At 36.3% G+C, this 19,072-nt stretch overlaps 1 protein-coding gene across 1 annotated transcript; it reads right to left on the bottom strand.

Annotated features, from left to right (window-relative positions):
- Window positions 1-224: 224 nt before the first annotated feature.
- PKNH_0703000 (dynein heavy chain, putative) lies at window positions 225-17,558 on the bottom strand (the record flags this gene model as incomplete). Its single annotated transcript, XM_002258288.2, has 1 exon — window positions 225-17,558. One exon carries the CDS (start codon window positions 17,556-17,558, stop codon window positions 225-227), a length of 17,334 nt encoding a protein of 5,777 aa, XP_002258324.1.
- Window positions 17,559-19,072: the final 1,514 nt, after the last annotated feature.

Genomic DNA, 19,072 nt, shown 5'->3' on the forward strand with positions numbered 1-19,072 from the left:
TACTTATGGACCTGTAGACAAAGATAAAAAATGGAAACCCTCATCAGGGGGTATTTTTTCCCCATTTTTAAAAAAGGCCATTCAGGGGCACGGAAAAAAAATTACCACACGTGTGTGTATGCGTGTGAAACTATATATTAGACATGTTCGGATAGGAAAACACGCAAATTGTAGGGCACTACTCCGTTAACGCTCTTCCACCTATATAATTTAGGCTGCACCCCCTAGTCCTTCGAACAGAGCAGAGACGTGCCACGCAACTTCCATATAGACGGGTCCACGTCCGTCTTCAAATAAATTCGGAAAATAAAGTACTTGTCCGTGCGTACGTTGTACTTATACACGGGACAGTTATAAAACATATGTTTGTTGTTTTCGATAAACTTCACCTTCTTGTCCTTGTTGGACACGACGGTGATGTGAATAACGGGCATATTCTCGCATAGCACCTTGGGGGAACTCTCCTCTAGTTTTCCCTCTTGCCAGTTCCACTTGGACCCTTCAATGAATAAACCATGAATGTGAAAACCGTGCTCAGGGACTTCCTTAATCTTCTCAATATCGTGATTTTTAATATCAGCATATAGCACCACTTCGTCCAGCGAAATTTGGTCCTTCTTATTTAAACGCGTAATCTCTTGTTTCATACTGGTTAAGAAACCTTGGGGGTTAAAAAAACCAGGTAGCCAATAAGACTTGAGCTTCCCATTATTAATATAATTCATAATTTGTTCATATCTTAAATTCAAAATGTTTAACCACTGATTTAGATTGTGACATACCCATGAAATTTCTGTTTCACTAGCATCATAGATCCACTTCTTTGGTACCGACTGGGAGTAAATATACTTCGTGTCATTTTGTAAATCAGCTGTCATTATTTTGGAGCCATCAATTGCACTGATGATGTCGTTTAAATTTGTTTTAACCAAATCTATAACTTTTTTAATTCTTTCAATTTCTTGTAAGAAGAAAACTTGTAATGGCGAAAAATTATATTGCACATTTTTTTCCCCTTCATTGTTACTTTCCCAGTAGGACACTCCCACGCTATCGTACACATCATTCTCTTTCGAGATCCAAACGACGTTCTTATTTTTATTGTCAGACACTGGAGCTGCATATTTAGCAGTATTACCTGTATGACTAAGCGGGTTGTTTGCCATTGCACTTCTTTGTAGCATATTTTCGCTCATATCTGAATTTTCCTTGTTTTTCCCCTTATAAAAGCTGCTCTCCAAATTTGAAAAATTTTTTGTTGTTGCATTCAAGTTGGTTGTTGCGTTCATCGGTTGGTTGGTCTGAATGGTTAGTTGCTGATTTTTGTTCTTTCTGTAAATAATTTTTTTTATTTCTTCCAGGTTTATTTCGGCTGGTAACATTAGGAGGATACCTGCGGCGATTTCCTTCACCACCGTTTCCATGCTTTTCTCCTCCCCTTGGTCCACGTCCCTTGGCTGAATTTCCAAAATGGAGTTCAAAACCTGCCTTGACTCATTTACACGGTACGTTATTTCTGCGTTGTTGTGAAGGTCCAACACAGAGGGCGTGTCAATATTTGGTAGTTTCTCGATAAAATTCTGAAAGTTTGTAATTTCGTAAAATTTTGGCATATTGTAAAAATTTTCTAGACCAGTTTCATTTTTCATTTTGAACAAGTCTTCACTAAAATAATGTTGCACGTAGGTTAGGAGTAATTCCCTGTCCAAGTCATCTGTTACCTTCCCCCCGTATTGCACTTCTGCTAGCATATAATGGATGGATTCCCAATCGATGGGTCGGTTCACCAATAATGTGGAATAGAGATGCTTTTCAATAAACAGAAAAGACGCAAACAAATCTGTTATGCTAAATTCGTACGGGACACACCATCCCAATGGCCCAAATTTCTTCCTTTCGCATAAAACGCAGTGCAGGTAGGATAAGGAATATATAATTTTCCTATACTTTTCATCGTCTATTTTTTCCAATATATCTTCCTTTACAATATCTTTATATATTTTCCTCATGTTATTTTTTATACCGCTACTCAAGGAGGTCGATATTTTAATACTTCCGTGGAGGATACAAATAGGAAATTCATCATCTGGCTCCGATGTCAAAAATAATCGGAAATCTTCCTCAATTTCATTCAACTTTTTTAGCATATTATAAACTTCGATGATGAAATTTTTATTTAAATGACAATTTTGTAAAATTAGCCAGTTCCCACTGATGAGGGCATTTTTTAACTTTTCTTTTGCGATTATTTCTTGTCCTTCTCCCATGGAAATTTTGTCCGTAGGATATTTTTTAAACTTTTTCGCGAAATCGTCTATCATGTTGGTGGGGTCACTAGCCAAGGATAGCAAAAATAAGAAAGGCTTCCTATTACTCGATTCGACGAAAATATTTTCCAGAGTCTCATGTTTTATCGTGTCACTATTTCTGTTTAGCACTTCGTCCACAAATTTATTTGCACACAGAATTGTTCTGTCCTCCCTCAGGCAACGAATAAGACACAGCTTAATGAATGAGCTTATTTTGCTATTCACATCTAGCCTTTCATTATAGTATGGAATATTTTTATTTTCTATATCTAGCACGTCATAATAATTCTTCCACACATTTTCGTTCATCTGCATTACATTTAAGATATCGTAAAAGAAGCGATTGTTTTTGTCATTACCAAAGGAATGATTCGATAGAGAAATAATATTTTTATATAATTTTTCATTCTTTAGTAGCCACTTGGTGGAACTTATTTTGTTTCTTCCCCCCTTTCTGGGAGCTTCCACTTTGTTCTTATTCGCGCAGTTGTCTGTGTTGGGAATACCTGCGCTGTTGCCACTACCGATACCGCTGTTAGTACCTGCCGTAGTAGTAGTACCAGTTACTGCACCGGTGTTTCCACTCGCGCTTTTATCACTTTTAGCATTTTCGATTCCTCTTCCCTTATCGCTTGAGCTCAGATAAGCATCCGTAGCACCATTGTCCTTCTTCTTGCCCTTCGCCGCATCCGCATTTTCGCCTAGCAAATTATTACTTAGGAGTTCGCTACTAATATCGTTCGAAGGGTTGTAATGCGAAAGGGGGTTTAGGAAAAAGCTGATATCCTTATTACTAATCACATTATCGTACAGGAGAATCTTCAAGGATATTAACAATTTGAAAATAATTTTATGCTGGTCGAATAGACATCTTTCCATGTAACAAATGATCAGATTGGTTAGTGTGGAAAGAATAGATTCAACTCTTTTCTTAATGTGCTGTCCTTTCTCCGCTCTCTTTATAGACAAGTCAAACTGCTCCAGAAATTGATGCAATGATGTGTTATATATATAGTTCACATTGGTAATGTCGACGATGCAGAAGTATAGGATACTTCCTCTCAATGCCACACTTCTGTATTGTTCTCTCTTCTCATTAATTTCTTTTTTCTTTTCATTACTATCCTTTAATTTCGTTTCTAACTCCTTGGATAGCAACTTGGTGTTGTTCAAAACTTCTATTAATTCTTCATCTTCTATCAGATTAGAGCTACTTGTGTTCAGCTTGTACAACAACTGTTTATCAAGATCCTGCAACGATTTGGTATTGTCCTTAAGTTCTATCATAATATTTTTTAAGGACACTTCCAAATGTTTCTGCTCTTCAGTTAAAACCCTACCCAACAGCTGGTCTTCCAACCCTTTAACCGTAACGGTAAAATCAATAACACAACATTTAGCATAAATTTCCGGGCTATAATTCGGGTTGGGTAAATTCGTAGTCATAAAAAGGTTAAAGTTTTCATCAAAATTAATTAAGTTGTTTTCTATGAGTATGTAATTTTTTTTTCCTTTCTTAATGATTTGCTTTTCCAGAACAGAGTCCAATATAGGATCAATATACTCTTCCACATTTTCTATAAGTAATGTTTTTCCCTCGCTAAGACAGAACTCCAAATTATCCTTAAACTTGCTACTGTTAAATGTAGTAATACATCTGTGATTGGATAAATCATTTTGGAATTCCTTGTTCTTTATCCAGTTGCTAGCTTGACATTGTGGATCGATGAGCAGAACATACTTGTTGCTGTTTTCGCTAATCAGGGCATTCTCAATGCTAAGTCTATCATTAGGCAATTTCTGAACACTCCAGTCGCAAATTTTGGTGTCATCTGATGAGAGGACATATTTTATCACATCAATGTTATCTGACACGGGAATATTTTTTATATTTTTCGTGTAGTGATAAAAAACTTCATTCATCAAATAATTTCTGAACTCTGTGTTGAACATACCGCAATATGAAATGAAGGAGGAGCAGATAAAAACATCTCCAACGATTTTCTTCTTTATGTTGGAAAAGTTGTTAGAATCTTCAGTCCATCTTGCCTTTTCGCTACCCAAGCCGTTAATTAATTTGTTGGCTTGTTCAATTCTTTGTTTCGTTTTTAAAGCTGTTTCTTCCAGAGTTTTCTTTTTCTTAAACATATTTTCAATGTCCAAATTGAGGTTGTCAACAAATAGTTGCGCTTTTAGAAGAGAGTCTTCCGCTTCCGCTAGCTGTTTCAGAGCATCTTCCAATCTCCCTGTTTGTATCTTCAAGTAACTCATCTTCGGTTTTACAATTTTAGATGCTTGATTATACATAGCCATGGCGCCAACCCATTTGCACAGTCCCTCTGCGGCAACGGAAGCCTTCTTTGCAATTTGAGTCTTGAAAAAAGAAGACTCAATGTACGGTTTTAACAACTCTATAGTCTCCTCATTAATGTTATCCTTCTCATTTTTAGAAAAATCAAACAGAAGATTTAAGAATCGAATGTCAGCCATTAGTGGCTTGGCATATTCATCAAAAGAATCTTGGATAAATTCCACATGTTGTTTATTTACATATTTTACACTAATTTGTGGTTCCTTTAATTTCCCTTGCAGTAGTATCAACACCCCATCAAAAACGATACGAATGATATCAGAGGGCGTTTTCATACTCTTTAATTCGGTTATATCCTTAGCAGTAATACTTTTTATGGCTTCCTCTGCTTCGTGTAAATATGGCAATGCTGCTTTCAGATCCTTATCTGCTTCTTCTTGTTCCTTTAAAATGATGTCCTTTTCCTTTATACACTTATCTCTAAATTTTGATACTTCTATGCTTTGTTTTTCTGCCTTGAGAGATTCCTTCTTTACCTTTTCTAAGAGAATATTTGTCTGCTCATCAGATTCTTTTAATTTTTCTTCCTCACTTGTGAGACTTTCTCTCATTTTCTGAACATCCATAGCTGCTTCGTTCAGTTTTTTTAAACCTATATCTACACTTTCCTTCAAAGTTTGAATTTCTTCATACTTTTTCACGTACATTTGTTTGTACAAATCTATGAACGATAAATATGATTTGGGCGTTACGTACGTATTTCTCCTCATTCTCTCTTTGTATGTTTCACACGTTTCTGATACTTTCTTATGGACAATAGCAAATAGGTTGAAAAAGTCTTCCCTTAATTTTTCTTCAATGTCGATGTTGAAATTGTTAAGGTATGCTGTTGACACGTTTACGAGGGCTTCTAGGGGCCACTTCAAAAACCAGTTTATGGTGACACAGTTATATATGCATGGAAATTGCTGGTAACGTAAAGAAAACTCCTTATGGATAGGAGAGAAACACAAAAAGATGTGAAGATTATTTCTAAAATTGTCTAACAAATAATCAAAAATGACATTTGATGATACGTTAAAATCGTTTATTACTTTTTCGTCTTTTTTTTTTCTAGTTTCTTTCTCATTCCCCATGTAATCGCTGTCATTGTCAACGCTGCTCTTCGAGGATGTATCACTTCTCAATTGTGAATCTCTTGAGTCGTTTTCCATATCCATGTCATCCATATTGTACTCATTCTTTTTATTTTTTTTCTTTCCCCCCGCACCTCTCATTTTCGAGGATTGGTTCAGCTTGTTCATTTCTTTCAAGTACGACTCCTTCATTTCGGCGCAGATGGCCTCCTTTTCATCTTTAATGAACAGTCCGTACACCAGCCCAGTGGACAAAATCGAATTCACATGCTCCAGGATGAAGTCATTCTTTTCAATGTCACTATCGCTTAACAGAAACGTTGTCTTCTTGTTCATTTGCCCTGCAGATATGTACAAACTTTTTAGGTCCTCAAAAAATAAATTCTTCGTATATGTCTTGGTTATATTTAACTGAAACAAAACTTGTTCGCTGATAAAAACGCTAAGCTTCGTTAGTGATCTTTTCCCAGATCCACCGACGCCTACTAGCATGCTGGACCCCTGGGGCGTTTCCATAACACGGTTAATGATAAGCAAATGTTTTAGCGAATCATCAAAGAATACCAAATCTAGCTTTTTCACATTGTTCATATTGTACTCCTTCATATACTCGTAGGCAATATATCTTAGCCTTTCAAAATCTGCAACAATTTTGTAGTCTTTTTTCATCCAAGAGAAGGAAAAGTTCAAATTTTCTTCTTCTTCATTTTCTACCTTTCCGATTTCTACAATGGCGTTATTTTTCGCAGATACGGAGGGGCTACCTCTTTCTATCTTACTCATTCCTGTCATGTTTAAGTTGCTATTTTGTCTGTCTTTTATATTTTCCTTATTTAAGTACCTGCTTGGACTGTTGTTTACTCCCCCTTTGGCGGCAGCCCCTGTGGCGCCACTATTCGAATCATTTGCACCTCCAAGTGGACTCTCTCCTTTGCTCTTTTTCGTCTGATCCACAGTTTCTATAAGGTCATTTTCGATCATGTATTCTGTTTGCTCCTTTTCCGAAACGTAGAAGTAGCTAAAGTATATGCTCTTCTCCGCTATGTCCTTGTAAGATGGGTAATACAGATTAAACACTTGCTTCAGCTGATCTAGAGAGAAATTCTTATCTTCCATTCTGGAGAGCTTATCAATAAGGACCCTCTCACACTCGTGTTTCCACAAGCATAAGAAATTGCGTAAGTTGTTATCTACCGTTTCAAATGGGCACATTAACATGGAGTAAAATATTTTTGCCAAATCTCTCGTTGTATATAAGTAATGAAAACGAGAAGGAACTGGCAGAAGATGCTTCTTCAATCTACTAAATAAGTTAATGGTGCACAGAATTATTTTATCTATATTCTCTACAATGTCGTCTGAAAAACTCTTTTTCTTATTAAATTTGGTTCTCAACACAGTACCATAAATTGTGTTTATCGAATTCAAATTGTAAGGAGGAATATTCACGTTGAACCATTTCGATTTTAACCTTTTTGGGATGTCATTGTTTCCACATCCTGGGTGGTTAATGCACCCTATATATTCTAAGTCAATTATTTTTTTAAAATTTCCTCTTTTGTCTTTATCCAAAAAGTAAAATCCTTGAAATTCGATCAGCTGTCTCAGCAGTTCCAAGGTGCTTTGATCTCCCCATTCGTTAATCTTAGGCATAGACATATCGTCTATGAAGATAATAGATTTGGTGTTTCCGATTGGCCCATATGTCTTTCCACTTTTCCTTTCCAGTTCTGATTCGATGAACAGTTGGAATTTTTCCGGAGTCGTGACACTTGAGAAATTGAACCTCTTGGTATTCTTGTCCTGCTTAGATGTATACAACAATGCTATGGACGTCTTCGCAGAACCGGTAGAACCCAACAGCAGTGTACTTTTGTACGTATGGAAATTGTGGCATTTAATAGGTATACTAGAAATTAATTTTATTATATGTTCCACTTTATTCGTTTCGATGGTTGGTATTAATATGGACGAAATGGAATTCATATTCTTTGGCATTTTAAAGGGGGCTACATTCCACTTTGTCAACTTTCTTAGCTTCATATCAAAGTAGTAGTCATAAATGAGGCATGTTTCTTTTTCGAATTCTTCCTCTGCATCATCATTGTCGTTTCCTGTAGGTATCTTTCCTTCGCCTCCCATTTTGGAATCCACGTTTTTCCTGCCATGGTTTGAATTTTCTCCTTCCTTCAGAAGGAGGGCTTTAACAAATGGTACGTTTTTCACTAAAAAGTTATGCACCTTTAGTCTGTCTCTGTGTTCTAGCAAACCGCACAATCCCCACAATATGGCGTACAACATTATTTGTTCGCATTCTTCTGCTTTTATCTCTTCGTATTTGCTTCCAGATGTTATGCTGAAATTGTTCATTGTGTCCATCTTGTCATCTTCCTCTTCCTCTTCTTCCTCATTCAAGTCCTTTGCTCCTCCTATAGTGGTAGTGACGGATGGACCACTTTTGCTGGACTCCTCCCCATTTCCGCCCTCTTCCCCCCTTTTCTTTTCCTTCCCAAGAAGGTCCTGTTTAGCACTTCCACCATTTATGAGGTGCCCCTTTGAGTTCTCCCTGGGCGCACTACCTCCCCTTGTGTCGCCAACCTTTGTGGCAATTTTGTTCCTATCGATATTCATAGGTACAGTTTCCTTTCCCTTCAACACCTCCGATTCCTTCCCCTTTTTCCCTTTCATAGCCGAGGAAGACAACACAGCACTACTGTCAGTCTTCTCCTGTAGGACGACCGGCCCATTGCATGCTTCCACGTCGTGCTTCTTCAGAACTTTATCACTATGGTGCAACAATTTCTTCTCATTGGAGTCGCAAAAAAATATCTTGTTCAAATCTTCTTCATTGTACATAAAATTATTAATGGCATTTACATACTGAATCAACTGCGTATTCAACAAATTGATGGTCTGTGAAATTAAAATCGAGTCGGTGACTTCCATCACGAATTTACAGTTCTCCTTGACGAAATTTAAAACTTGAATTCTATCCAAATAAAAAATAAAAAGTTTGTTAAAAATGGGGAATAGACTATCTCCATAAGTATGTACATCCTTCAATTTTTGCAGCCAACTGTAAATGAATGGCTTATAACCCAAATCGCCGTCAGATATGTAGACAATACCAGCTCTACTAACAGTGGCGGGAGAAGCATTATTCAGATTTTCCACCTCGAAGGCTATCTTTGTATTATCAGTCATAGGAATTCTATCATTATTAGCTAACGTTAATATCTTATTGTCATCCAAAACTGTGTTTAAATTTTCGATCCAAATAGCGTCCACAGGCCCATCACACACAATCCAAGTATTGTATTTCAAATTGTTGTTATTATATTTTTCCCATATATTTGCAAAAATACCTGGAGTCCATTCTTCACTCAAATTATCCTTCACCCCATACATATGCTCCGATGTTATAGCCTTCGGATTCAGTGTAATAATTTTTGTCATATTTCCTATATTACTTAGTGCAGAAGTGAGTATGTTTAATATTTCTGTCTTTCCTGTGAGGGTACTTCCCACCAGCATGAACCCATGGCGAACTAGCGAAGTTTCATAAAGCTGTAATATTTTCAAAATCCACTTACTCTTTGCACACAATTTCTTCTTACTTATAATTTCGTGCACATTTTCTTCAATCAATTGGTAGCTCTTCTTTGTGATGTTGTGGAACTTTGGGAAAACGTCATTCAGCAGGGACAAAAATAACAACACGTCGTCGTAAATTAGCTTGGACAAATTCATGTCCCGTAAGGTTCTCATTAGAAGCATTTCTTCATCGTTTTCATTCGCCCCTGCAGCTCTTTTCGTATCTCCAGCGGTACGCAAGACAGACAAAATATTCCTCAGACCAAAATCGTAGTGCTTCTGTTTTGACAACTGTTCTTCACACAAACTGTAAAGAGACTTAAACTTGTTGCTCAAATTGTCTATATCTAGGTACCCTACAGAAGCTAACTTTACCTTTATGATAATTTGTCTATCTGGCACCATCATCGAAATGAAGCGAAAAAATATTTTTAAATTCTCTGGCAAGAGTTGCCTTCCAGCATACCCAGGATTCATGGTAATAAAATAAGCAGAGGATGGATTCAAATTTATCGACTTCGAATCACCTGGAAACAGAAACGATTTTAAGGACTGCTTCTTCGCCGTTACGATGGACTCAATCTGCATGGCCACCACGGATAATACGTCCAAGTTAATTCTGTTAAATTCGTCAAAGCAACCCCATAATCCACTTCTACATAGCCCTTTAAATATTTTTGCCATATCTTTATACTTATGTTGATTAGAGCAGTTTGTCACAATGACGTATATGCCCAAAGTTCTTCCTAAATCCTTTACCGTTTCTGTTTTTCCCGTTCCTGCAGGTCCCGCTGGAGCTCCACCATAGCATAGTCCTAGTGCCTGTGCGCAAGTCAAATAACACCTATCCGTTAGAGGAGTTATACACAGCCTTTCCTTAATACCTAGATATTCATAAGAATACACAAAATCAACATCAGATATACTAATCAGAATGATATTCTTCTCCACTTTGTAATAAATTCTCGTCTGTTTTAACCAGTCAAAATCGGTGCAGGTCTTTATTTTATATTCCTTTATCTTTGTTGAAATTTCGTTGAACAAATCTCTCTGATGGACATGTATAGTAACTAACGTTTCATATTTTGTTCTGTTCAGTTTGGTCCCCAAATCGGAAAGACATATGTTTACCAATTCAGACATGATATAATTGATTTTCTTGTTCGTTACTTTTAATATATTTTTTTCCGAATGGTATTTATGGATACACTTTTCTATATCATTTGTCCACATGACTTGTAAACATATGAGAGCAACCTGTGCAATGTTCTTGTCACAGAATTCTTTTAAATTCATTGTCTTGAATAGCTGCGCCGAGCTCGCTACTCCTAACTTGCACTCCTTTTTCACCGCCTTCTGCATTTCCTTTTCGAGTAGTATCAGCCAATTTTCTATATTTCCATCTATCGTTACGTGGTTTACTAACTGTATCGTCTCAATATCATCCTTTTCTTTATTATTTATACAAATTATTCTTTTCTTGTTCTGTATGGTCTTTATAGTTAGGTAGTTTATAGCATCGAAGAGTTTTATTAACTCAGATTGAATTATATTAATATCAGATCCTTGAGATAATATTTTGAGTAACACCAAATTGGACACGAAATAAAAACGGGGGAATTTGCTTCTCTTTCCCTCTAAATATGATTCTAGCGATTTTTGACAGCTCTCCAACCCTTTTTGCATATTCGGCAATAATTCCTTTAGCATACTGCTTTGGCAACATTCTATAACAATGGAGGATTCGTTGGCAATGTTGATTATGTTAATCCAGTCTTTGTCAATTTGGTGGAACCTCTTAGACTCAATTGGCATTTGCCTTGCTATATCCCCACTCGTAAAGACGCTTTCCATGGAGCACCACAGCATTTGTACTTTGATCCAACGCTCTACAATATCACTGCAGTCAGATAATTTATTCAATAGCAATAACAGTTTACTTTTAAATGGCTTGCTATACTTTGTAGAATTTATATTGTTCAGTAGAATTTGACTTTCTTCTAAGCTCTCTTGTATTTCTGTTACTTTACTCCCAACGAGGATGCATGCATAGTCTCTGTTTTTCCATTTGCTGAACTGGAAACATGTTTCGTTCCATATTTTATACTGTTCGTTTATCTTTTCTTCAATACTTGCCTCCTTCTCCGCGCTGTCGCATATATCCAGAATATCATCCTTCTTTTGTAGCAAGTTGTAATTTATTATATCCTTGATGAAGAAATCCATGTTATCTAGGTCCAGCTTATTTAAATTGTCTATGTATTCCTGCTCGTCGACGCAGGCACTTTCGATCAGCATGCCCCCATCGAAGGTTTTCTCCTTGGGGGGGGATTGGTCACCACTCTGATCGAATTTGGAATTTTCCCCATCGTCCTTCGCCACGATCATCGTAACAGCCGTGTCCACCTCCGTAGACACCTCTCCCTTCCCTTCTGGACTGACCTTCTTCCCTTTTTTCTCCTTCGTGGCGCTCTCCTTCTTCTTCTCCTTGAGCACACCGACAATCTCGACCCAGTGTCGTTTCAAAATTGTCTTCTTCTCCAGCTCGTCCACAATGGGCGTGATCTCCTTAAAGTAAAAAATTTCCTTCACCAAGTTCTTGTAAATGACTATCATCTTCAAATTCTTAGGGAGTTGAGAGCACTTCTTCTCGAAAGACAGAATCTCATTTTTCAACTCCTTCATTTTCAAAATTCCCTCGTTCCACTTTAAGTTTTTCCACTCATTCAGCTTCTCCTTCAGTTGCACGTACAAATCGTACAGCGAGTAAAAATTATTTATCTCCGTTGTGCTCAAAAAAAGGTCATCATGCTCTTGGTGCTTTAAACCGAATATAGATTCCCCCTTATAGTAGCTATTGTACTTTTTCTTCAGCATGGAGATTTCTTCCTTGTATCTCTTCAAAAGTTCGAATGCATTTAGAGGGTTTATATGTTCACTTTTGAAATTCATTTTTAGGAAATTCTCTCGAAATGTTTTTATGTCTTCCTTAAAGTTATAAATGTTATTCATTAACTCATTTTTCATGATGCTCTTTTTCTCTTGTATTTCTTCTTCTACATTTCTTGTCAAAGATACGAGTTCGTTAAATTTGTTCAAAATCACATTTTTTTTCTCCACTTCAGATTTGTACAAGGAGACAAATTTCTTTTTCATCCCATTTAATTTGTTAAAAGTTTGTAGGAGATTCCTATTATACGATTCGTCCATTTCGTACATGTCGCTAGAGGATTTCCTCTTATCAAGATTGCTAATAAATTTTTGTTGATAATTTTCTTCTTCATCGTAATGACCAGAATTCCTCATAGATTCTACATGCTTTTTCAAAAAATTGTTCATGTAAAATTCCAGCACATCTACCATTTGGTTTATAGGATTTAGAGCAATATCCATAGTCGACTCGAAGACATGTATTTTCTTTATAACATTGATGACATAGTACAGCGAATCTACATCTACAATCTTTTTTTTCAACTTTGTTTTATATTCACTCATTTTTTTTATGAGCAGGTCGCTTTTTCTCTTAACCGGTTGTATTATTTTATTTGCACACTGTAGAGCTTCATTTTCAATGATATTTATCAAGTACATTTTGAAGCTCTCCAAGTTGAACTTGAATACGTTAAGTAAGTAGAAGCTGTCTATATTGTTGATTTCCTTTTTTATGTTTATGAATTTTTTTATTTTATCTTCCTCTTGGGATATTTTTAATTCTTCTTCCTCTTCTTCTTCTTCTTCTCCTTCTGTGTCGGATTCGCTCTTGAAGCTCTCTTCCTTCGCGTCATGCTCATTGTTAATTTGTTCTTCACCCTCTATGTGCATATTTGTAAGGTCTGTTTCGTTTTGCCCCTTCTGTGCGCTGAAATGGAATACATCACTTTCCTTCTCCTGTTGCGAAACCTGCACGTTGGTCATATTCACTCCACCTGCAACAACACCGGGATGCTTTTCCTCATTGTGTGTATCCTTTACAGTCTCCCTTGCGGCTTCCCGCAATTTTTCCGACTCGAAATCGCGAATTATATATTTGTACTTGTCAAATTTCCTGATGAACTCGTCTATGATGCCCTGGAATACGCCCAGCTTTTCATTCAGCTTGACCAACTCCTTTTCTATATTTTTGTCTTCCCTAATTTTTTCATAGAAATCGAAATGGTGCTTCAGGTTGCGAGCGCAGTGTTCATTTTCCATGTTCAGCTCCTCCGCAACATGTTTGGACAACTCCTTTGCATTTCTCCTATTAAAGTAGGAATACTCCAGGAGCTCCTCAAATATGCTCTTCTGTTTACACTCAGGTCGTCCCTCATCTTTGTAGCCTTCCTTTCCGCACGACTTGCTCAAACCCCCTCTGTCCTCCTCCTTCCCGCTGGAGACACCACATTTCTGGGTTCCCCCTTGATCGTTAAGAAAAAATAGCTTCACTAAATCATCCCCACTTATCCAGTTATCTATATAAATCAAATTGTTAATCGAAACGTTTATAATTTTTTTAATATTCTCCTTTATGCTATTAATGGAAGGGTTAATGACAATATCATTTTCGTGAACAAGGAGCAAAATTTCAATTGCATTCGCCTTGTGAATTTGGTTGTTCTGTGTCGTTTCCTCTTCCAAATTAGACCACGTATTAATAAGGCTCCTAATATTCTTTAGGTAAATTTTCTTCAGCACAGATAAAAATATATCATAGTAGAATTTCCTAGTGCTCAAAATTTCCTCTTTCATAATTTCGGTCTTGAGTTTATTTTCGTAAACATACTGTATGTTGCTCAGAAGATCGAAAATGGCGATTTGTATTTTCTTCGATATGGAATTGGAGAGTATAATTTTGTTGTGGAATTTTTTCTTATACTTGTTGATAGCGAGTTTTTCATTCTTATGCTTCAAAATTCGATAGATTACCTTAGTGTTATAATTAATATGGTCATCAATAATATCGTATAAGGAATTAATTGCCTCTTCAAATTGTGTTAATTCTTTATGCAAATTTGTTATAGAATCTTCCAGTGCATAATTACTCCATGTGTATTTCACGAGAAAGGGGAGAAGCAGTTGGTCAATGTAAATAAAAAAGCGCTTTAATGTAAACTCGATGTCTTTTTTTTTGTTATTTTTAATTTTCTTTATCAATATAAGTATGTTATGAAGCTTGTAGTAGAAGCTGTATATTTTGGGTTCCTCCGAAATCATATTTTTTACTTCATCTGGGATTTGGAATTTGAAAGACAGAAAAATTTTTGCCTCTCTTATTATTCTCTTTATTCTGTTATCGAAGTTTACTATCACATTCTTCGTCTTCGGGTGCTTCACAAACACAGTAACGTTTAAACTGTTCACGCTTTTTATAAAACACAACCAATGCTTAAATAACTTATTTTTGTAATCTTCGATGAACTTGGAGATTTTTAAGTATAATTTTAGCACTTCCTTCCCGTTAGTATTTTTGAACAAGACGTTTTTTATTTTTTTCTTCTCCCCCTCGCCTATCCCTCCGGTACGTGCTACGCTCGATGAAAATTCCTTTTCTTCTTCCTCCTCACCGTCTTTGCCTTCCCCTTTGGAATTTTCTATACCTATCCCGTTCGATACTGAGCCGTCCTTCTTCTTCTCCTCCTCCGCTGTTTTCTTCCTTTCGTGATCTTCCAACAATTTCGTAACTTGTTCATTTATTTTGCTGAAATCGTTCACATTGGGGTTTCCCACACTTTCGTCATTCGCTCTGCGTAGATCCCCATTGACAATATCACCCCCAACGGAACGAGCTTCTCCCGTCTTATCCATGTTAGTCTTCCCCTTCATAGCAGACAAGTCGTTATTCAAGTGAGGCAACTCGAAATAGGAAGAAAGGTTATCCTTGTCGATAAGTGTCGAATTATTTTCATCTAGAAAAATTTGCATAATATGATTGATCTTGTAGTTAATGCTAAGGATCCAAAAAATATTTTTCAAATAATTTATGCTCTTACTGGAGTTTAAGCTACTTTTGTAATTTTCCAATTCGTTATTTATTCCATTTAAAATTTCTAAAAATTGGCACAGCAGTATATCATATTTTGTGTGTAGGAAGTGGATCAAGTAATTTCTTATGAAATGATCCTTAAATTTGAAGAAAATAAAAAAGGAAAACATAATGTTGGAGCTGTTGTTCAACAAGCTCACGATGCTGTCTTGCAAATCGCTCTCCAACTCAGATATATATACTCGCAATTCTACAAAGTCCCTATCGAAGTAGTTATCTGTATAATTTAGCATATCTTCCGTGTGCTTCATTTTGAAATCCTTTATGTACTTATTGAAGGAAGCAGTTATGTTTTGTATGCTCTGAAATTTTACTCTTCTCAGGGACTTAAACTGTTTTATGCATAGGAACAAATCAACGAGCTTTTTCAGACGCCTACAAAATATTTCTATCTTACAAAATATCACTTTGGTGTTCAAATCGATTGATTTATTTTTAGAATTCTCTTCGAAAAAAGTTTTTATACTTTCAAATTCTTCCTTATATTTTTCATGCAATTTAAAGCATAACTCAAATTTGTCTATTAAATCATCTGGATCTAGTAGCCATAAATTCTGTCTCCTTTTTAGTTGTTCTATTTTTCTAATTTCATTGTCTTTCTCATTTGAGTAATCCTGTTCTTCTGCTTCATTTAATTTGTTATCCATGTTTTCTTCCATATCTTCATTATCCAGTTCATCTTCAGATTCTTCACTTTGATCATCCCATGCGCAATCTCCATTTTCATCATCTAGGTACCCGCTTTCGCCAGGTTCATTCTTATCTTTCCCTTCGTAATCTTCCTCTTCATCATTCCTATCTTCTGAATGTTTTTTAAAATTTGAATTTCCCTCCGTCTTTTCCCCTGAACGATGCATTCTATTTTGTTCATCATGGTGCCCTCCATTCTTATCGTCCTCATGGCCACAATTATCACCCTCATCACCACCTCCGTTTTCCACATTTTTATCTGATTTTGCATCGCCATATTCACTGCTGACATTTCCCCCCTTCTTACCTCGTCTATTATTCGCCCTTTTCCTCTTCCGCTTCTTCTTTTTGGCGCTAAATATTTCCTCCTTGCATTTAATCACCAGCTGGTTAGTGATTTTAATGAACAGGTTGTTCAGCTTGTTGGGTGTGTTGTAAAAGCGAGCCACCAGATATATCATCTTAATGGAATTCAAAAGAGAAGGGAGATTATCAATGATATTCTCTACGTTACATAGATAGAGAGACAGGATGAACTGCTCGATGCTTTCCAAATATTTAATGTTGTCCTTACTTTCATTAAATTCATTTTCAATCTTCGTTTCTAATTCTCTCCACTTGTTCAATATGTCAAATGTGTAGGTATATTTTTGCTCCTCACTATTTGCACTACTTATATTTATGTTATTTATTATATTTTTAATTTCGTTACTTCTCAGTTCTTCCATGATAAAGAGTAGATACCTGTGTTTGTACCTCCAGTACTGGATCTCGATAAATGGTCCCACGTCTACATTCGATTTTTTGTACTCTTGAATTTTTTCTTGCATATCATTGAATAGGTTTTCTAAGATGTTTAAATATTTCGTCAAGTGTGCCGTTTCGTTTTTTTTCTTCAACATTTTATTTTCCGATTCGCTACCTCCCAATCCATCATTCCCCTCCTCTCTATCGCTCGCCCCCTCGCAAATCATTTCATCCTGGTCCTGTTGCATCTTCAATTTCACCTTTTTAATATTTTCTAAAATGAGAATAAATTCGTCCAGCTCTTTTACATATGTGTCAAACTCCATTCTAAATTTTTTCACTTCATCTCCGCAAATATTTGCATGTATCATTTTGTTATTTAGAAAGAGCGGGTAAATAACCTTGTTTAGCATAACCTTTAGTGTGTCTAAAATATTTGGAGACAAAGTTCCATAGAGTATGCTCTTTTCGTCCTTCAGATCGCCATTTAGGCACTTATAGAAATAAACAATTTTTTTATCAAATTTTATATTTTCCTCTTTTGCTACCACCATTTGATTCTTTTCCACTCCGAAGAGCAGCAAATCGTTTTTCTCCTTTCCCAGGAAATTATCAACTACTTCCTTCCTTTCATCTGCGTTTCTGTCTAGCAAGTAGTCCACATTGTAATCTTCTTTATAGGCAAACTTCAGCTTGTTCAGAACCCACTTGTGCGCCCCGTAGGTCTGTGACTCGTCGCTTCGTCGCTCCATCTTGCTCGGCTTCTACGCATGCCTACATGCAAGTCCATATGTATGATGGGTAAATGTGTGATAAGCAAATATGTGGTGTGAAAAATATAAGGTGCACATACGTGTGTGCTAACCGCTCGGGGAAAACGTGTAGATAGGGCTACTCCTCCGTATCGATTCGGATCATGCGAGAGGGGGGTCCCTAAACATACCACATACATGCAATTATCTCCTCCCCTCGTGCGGATGAAAACCGATACCGCGCAAATATTACCCTACACACCTTTTGTCTACATGCAAGAAACGAGTACCTTTGCATAAGCTTCGGTTTAAGTATTCATTTGGATTTTTTTTTTTTTTTCTGACACTAAAATAGCATATATCAGTTTGGACCTATTTTTTGTTCGATTTTCTCTTTTTCTGCGAAGCAGGGTTGCATGTGTATCTGAGCGACAGGAGATTACTGTGCTCTCCCCCTGTAGATTGTACCAAATGGGAGAATACACCAAATGGGAGAATACACCAAATGGCGGGCTGCACTAATTAGAGTGCATTCGCAAAGAACGAATTACAGCTTTTCAAATTATACCACAGTCAGTGTGTTTCTATTGGCGTAAGCTTTATATGGGCGTTACGTGTACTTATGTAAATATAAGAATAGGTACAAAAATATATTTACATATGCATCTGTGTAGGTATATTATTATGTAAACCTATTGCGCATGTGTATGCTTGTACCTCTGCATGCACAGGAAAGCGTACATGTACGTACGTTCTTTACCTATCTGTGAACACATATGGTACAAACACAGCCATGTAGACGCCTTTACATAAACATATTTCATATACACATTTTGCAAACACGTACACACACTGCCTACGTATGTCTTAGGAAAGACAAAGGTTTCGTTAATTCATGCAAAGTGTACACACTATACTTTTTTTTTTTTTTTTTTTTTTTTTTTTAATACTCTCTTTCAATATTATTAAATGAAATGTAAATAATAATTTAAAATGCAATAAACGTGTTCAATTTTTATGAGTAAAAAATTGACAATAAGGACACTAACGCATCCACTTGCAAGCAGACAAAAAGGAGAAAAAAAAAAAAAAAAAAAACTAAATATTATATGTACAATTTTAAAAACGACAAAATTAAAGCTTAATATTAACTCTATGGGAATCGCCAAGTGAACATATTCACAAAAAAAAAAAAAAAAAAAAAAAAGTGATAGATCCGACGCATGTGAAATGCTTCCCCCGATTCTTTGCGTCTCCGTTTCTGTCCTTCGTGATCCCTCAAAAGGGGTCCAAAACTCCTTCGCGGGTTCTCCGTGTACACCTTGTGGGTTTCTTTCTCTGTGCGCTTTCAATTTATTCTAACACTTCCGATGTTATTACAGATAATGGCTAGCGGGGTAAACTGAAAAAAAAAAAAAAAAAAAAAAAAAAAATCCAAAAAGGAATACACACATATTTGTATATAAAAATATATATATGTATACATACACGTTCGCATGGCGAGGCACGTCGAG

This window comes from Plasmodium knowlesi, assembly GCF_000006355.2.
Source record: "Plasmodium knowlesi strain H genome assembly, chromosome: 7".
NCBI lineage: Eukaryota > Apicomplexa > Aconoidasida > Haemosporida > Plasmodiidae > Plasmodium > Plasmodium knowlesi.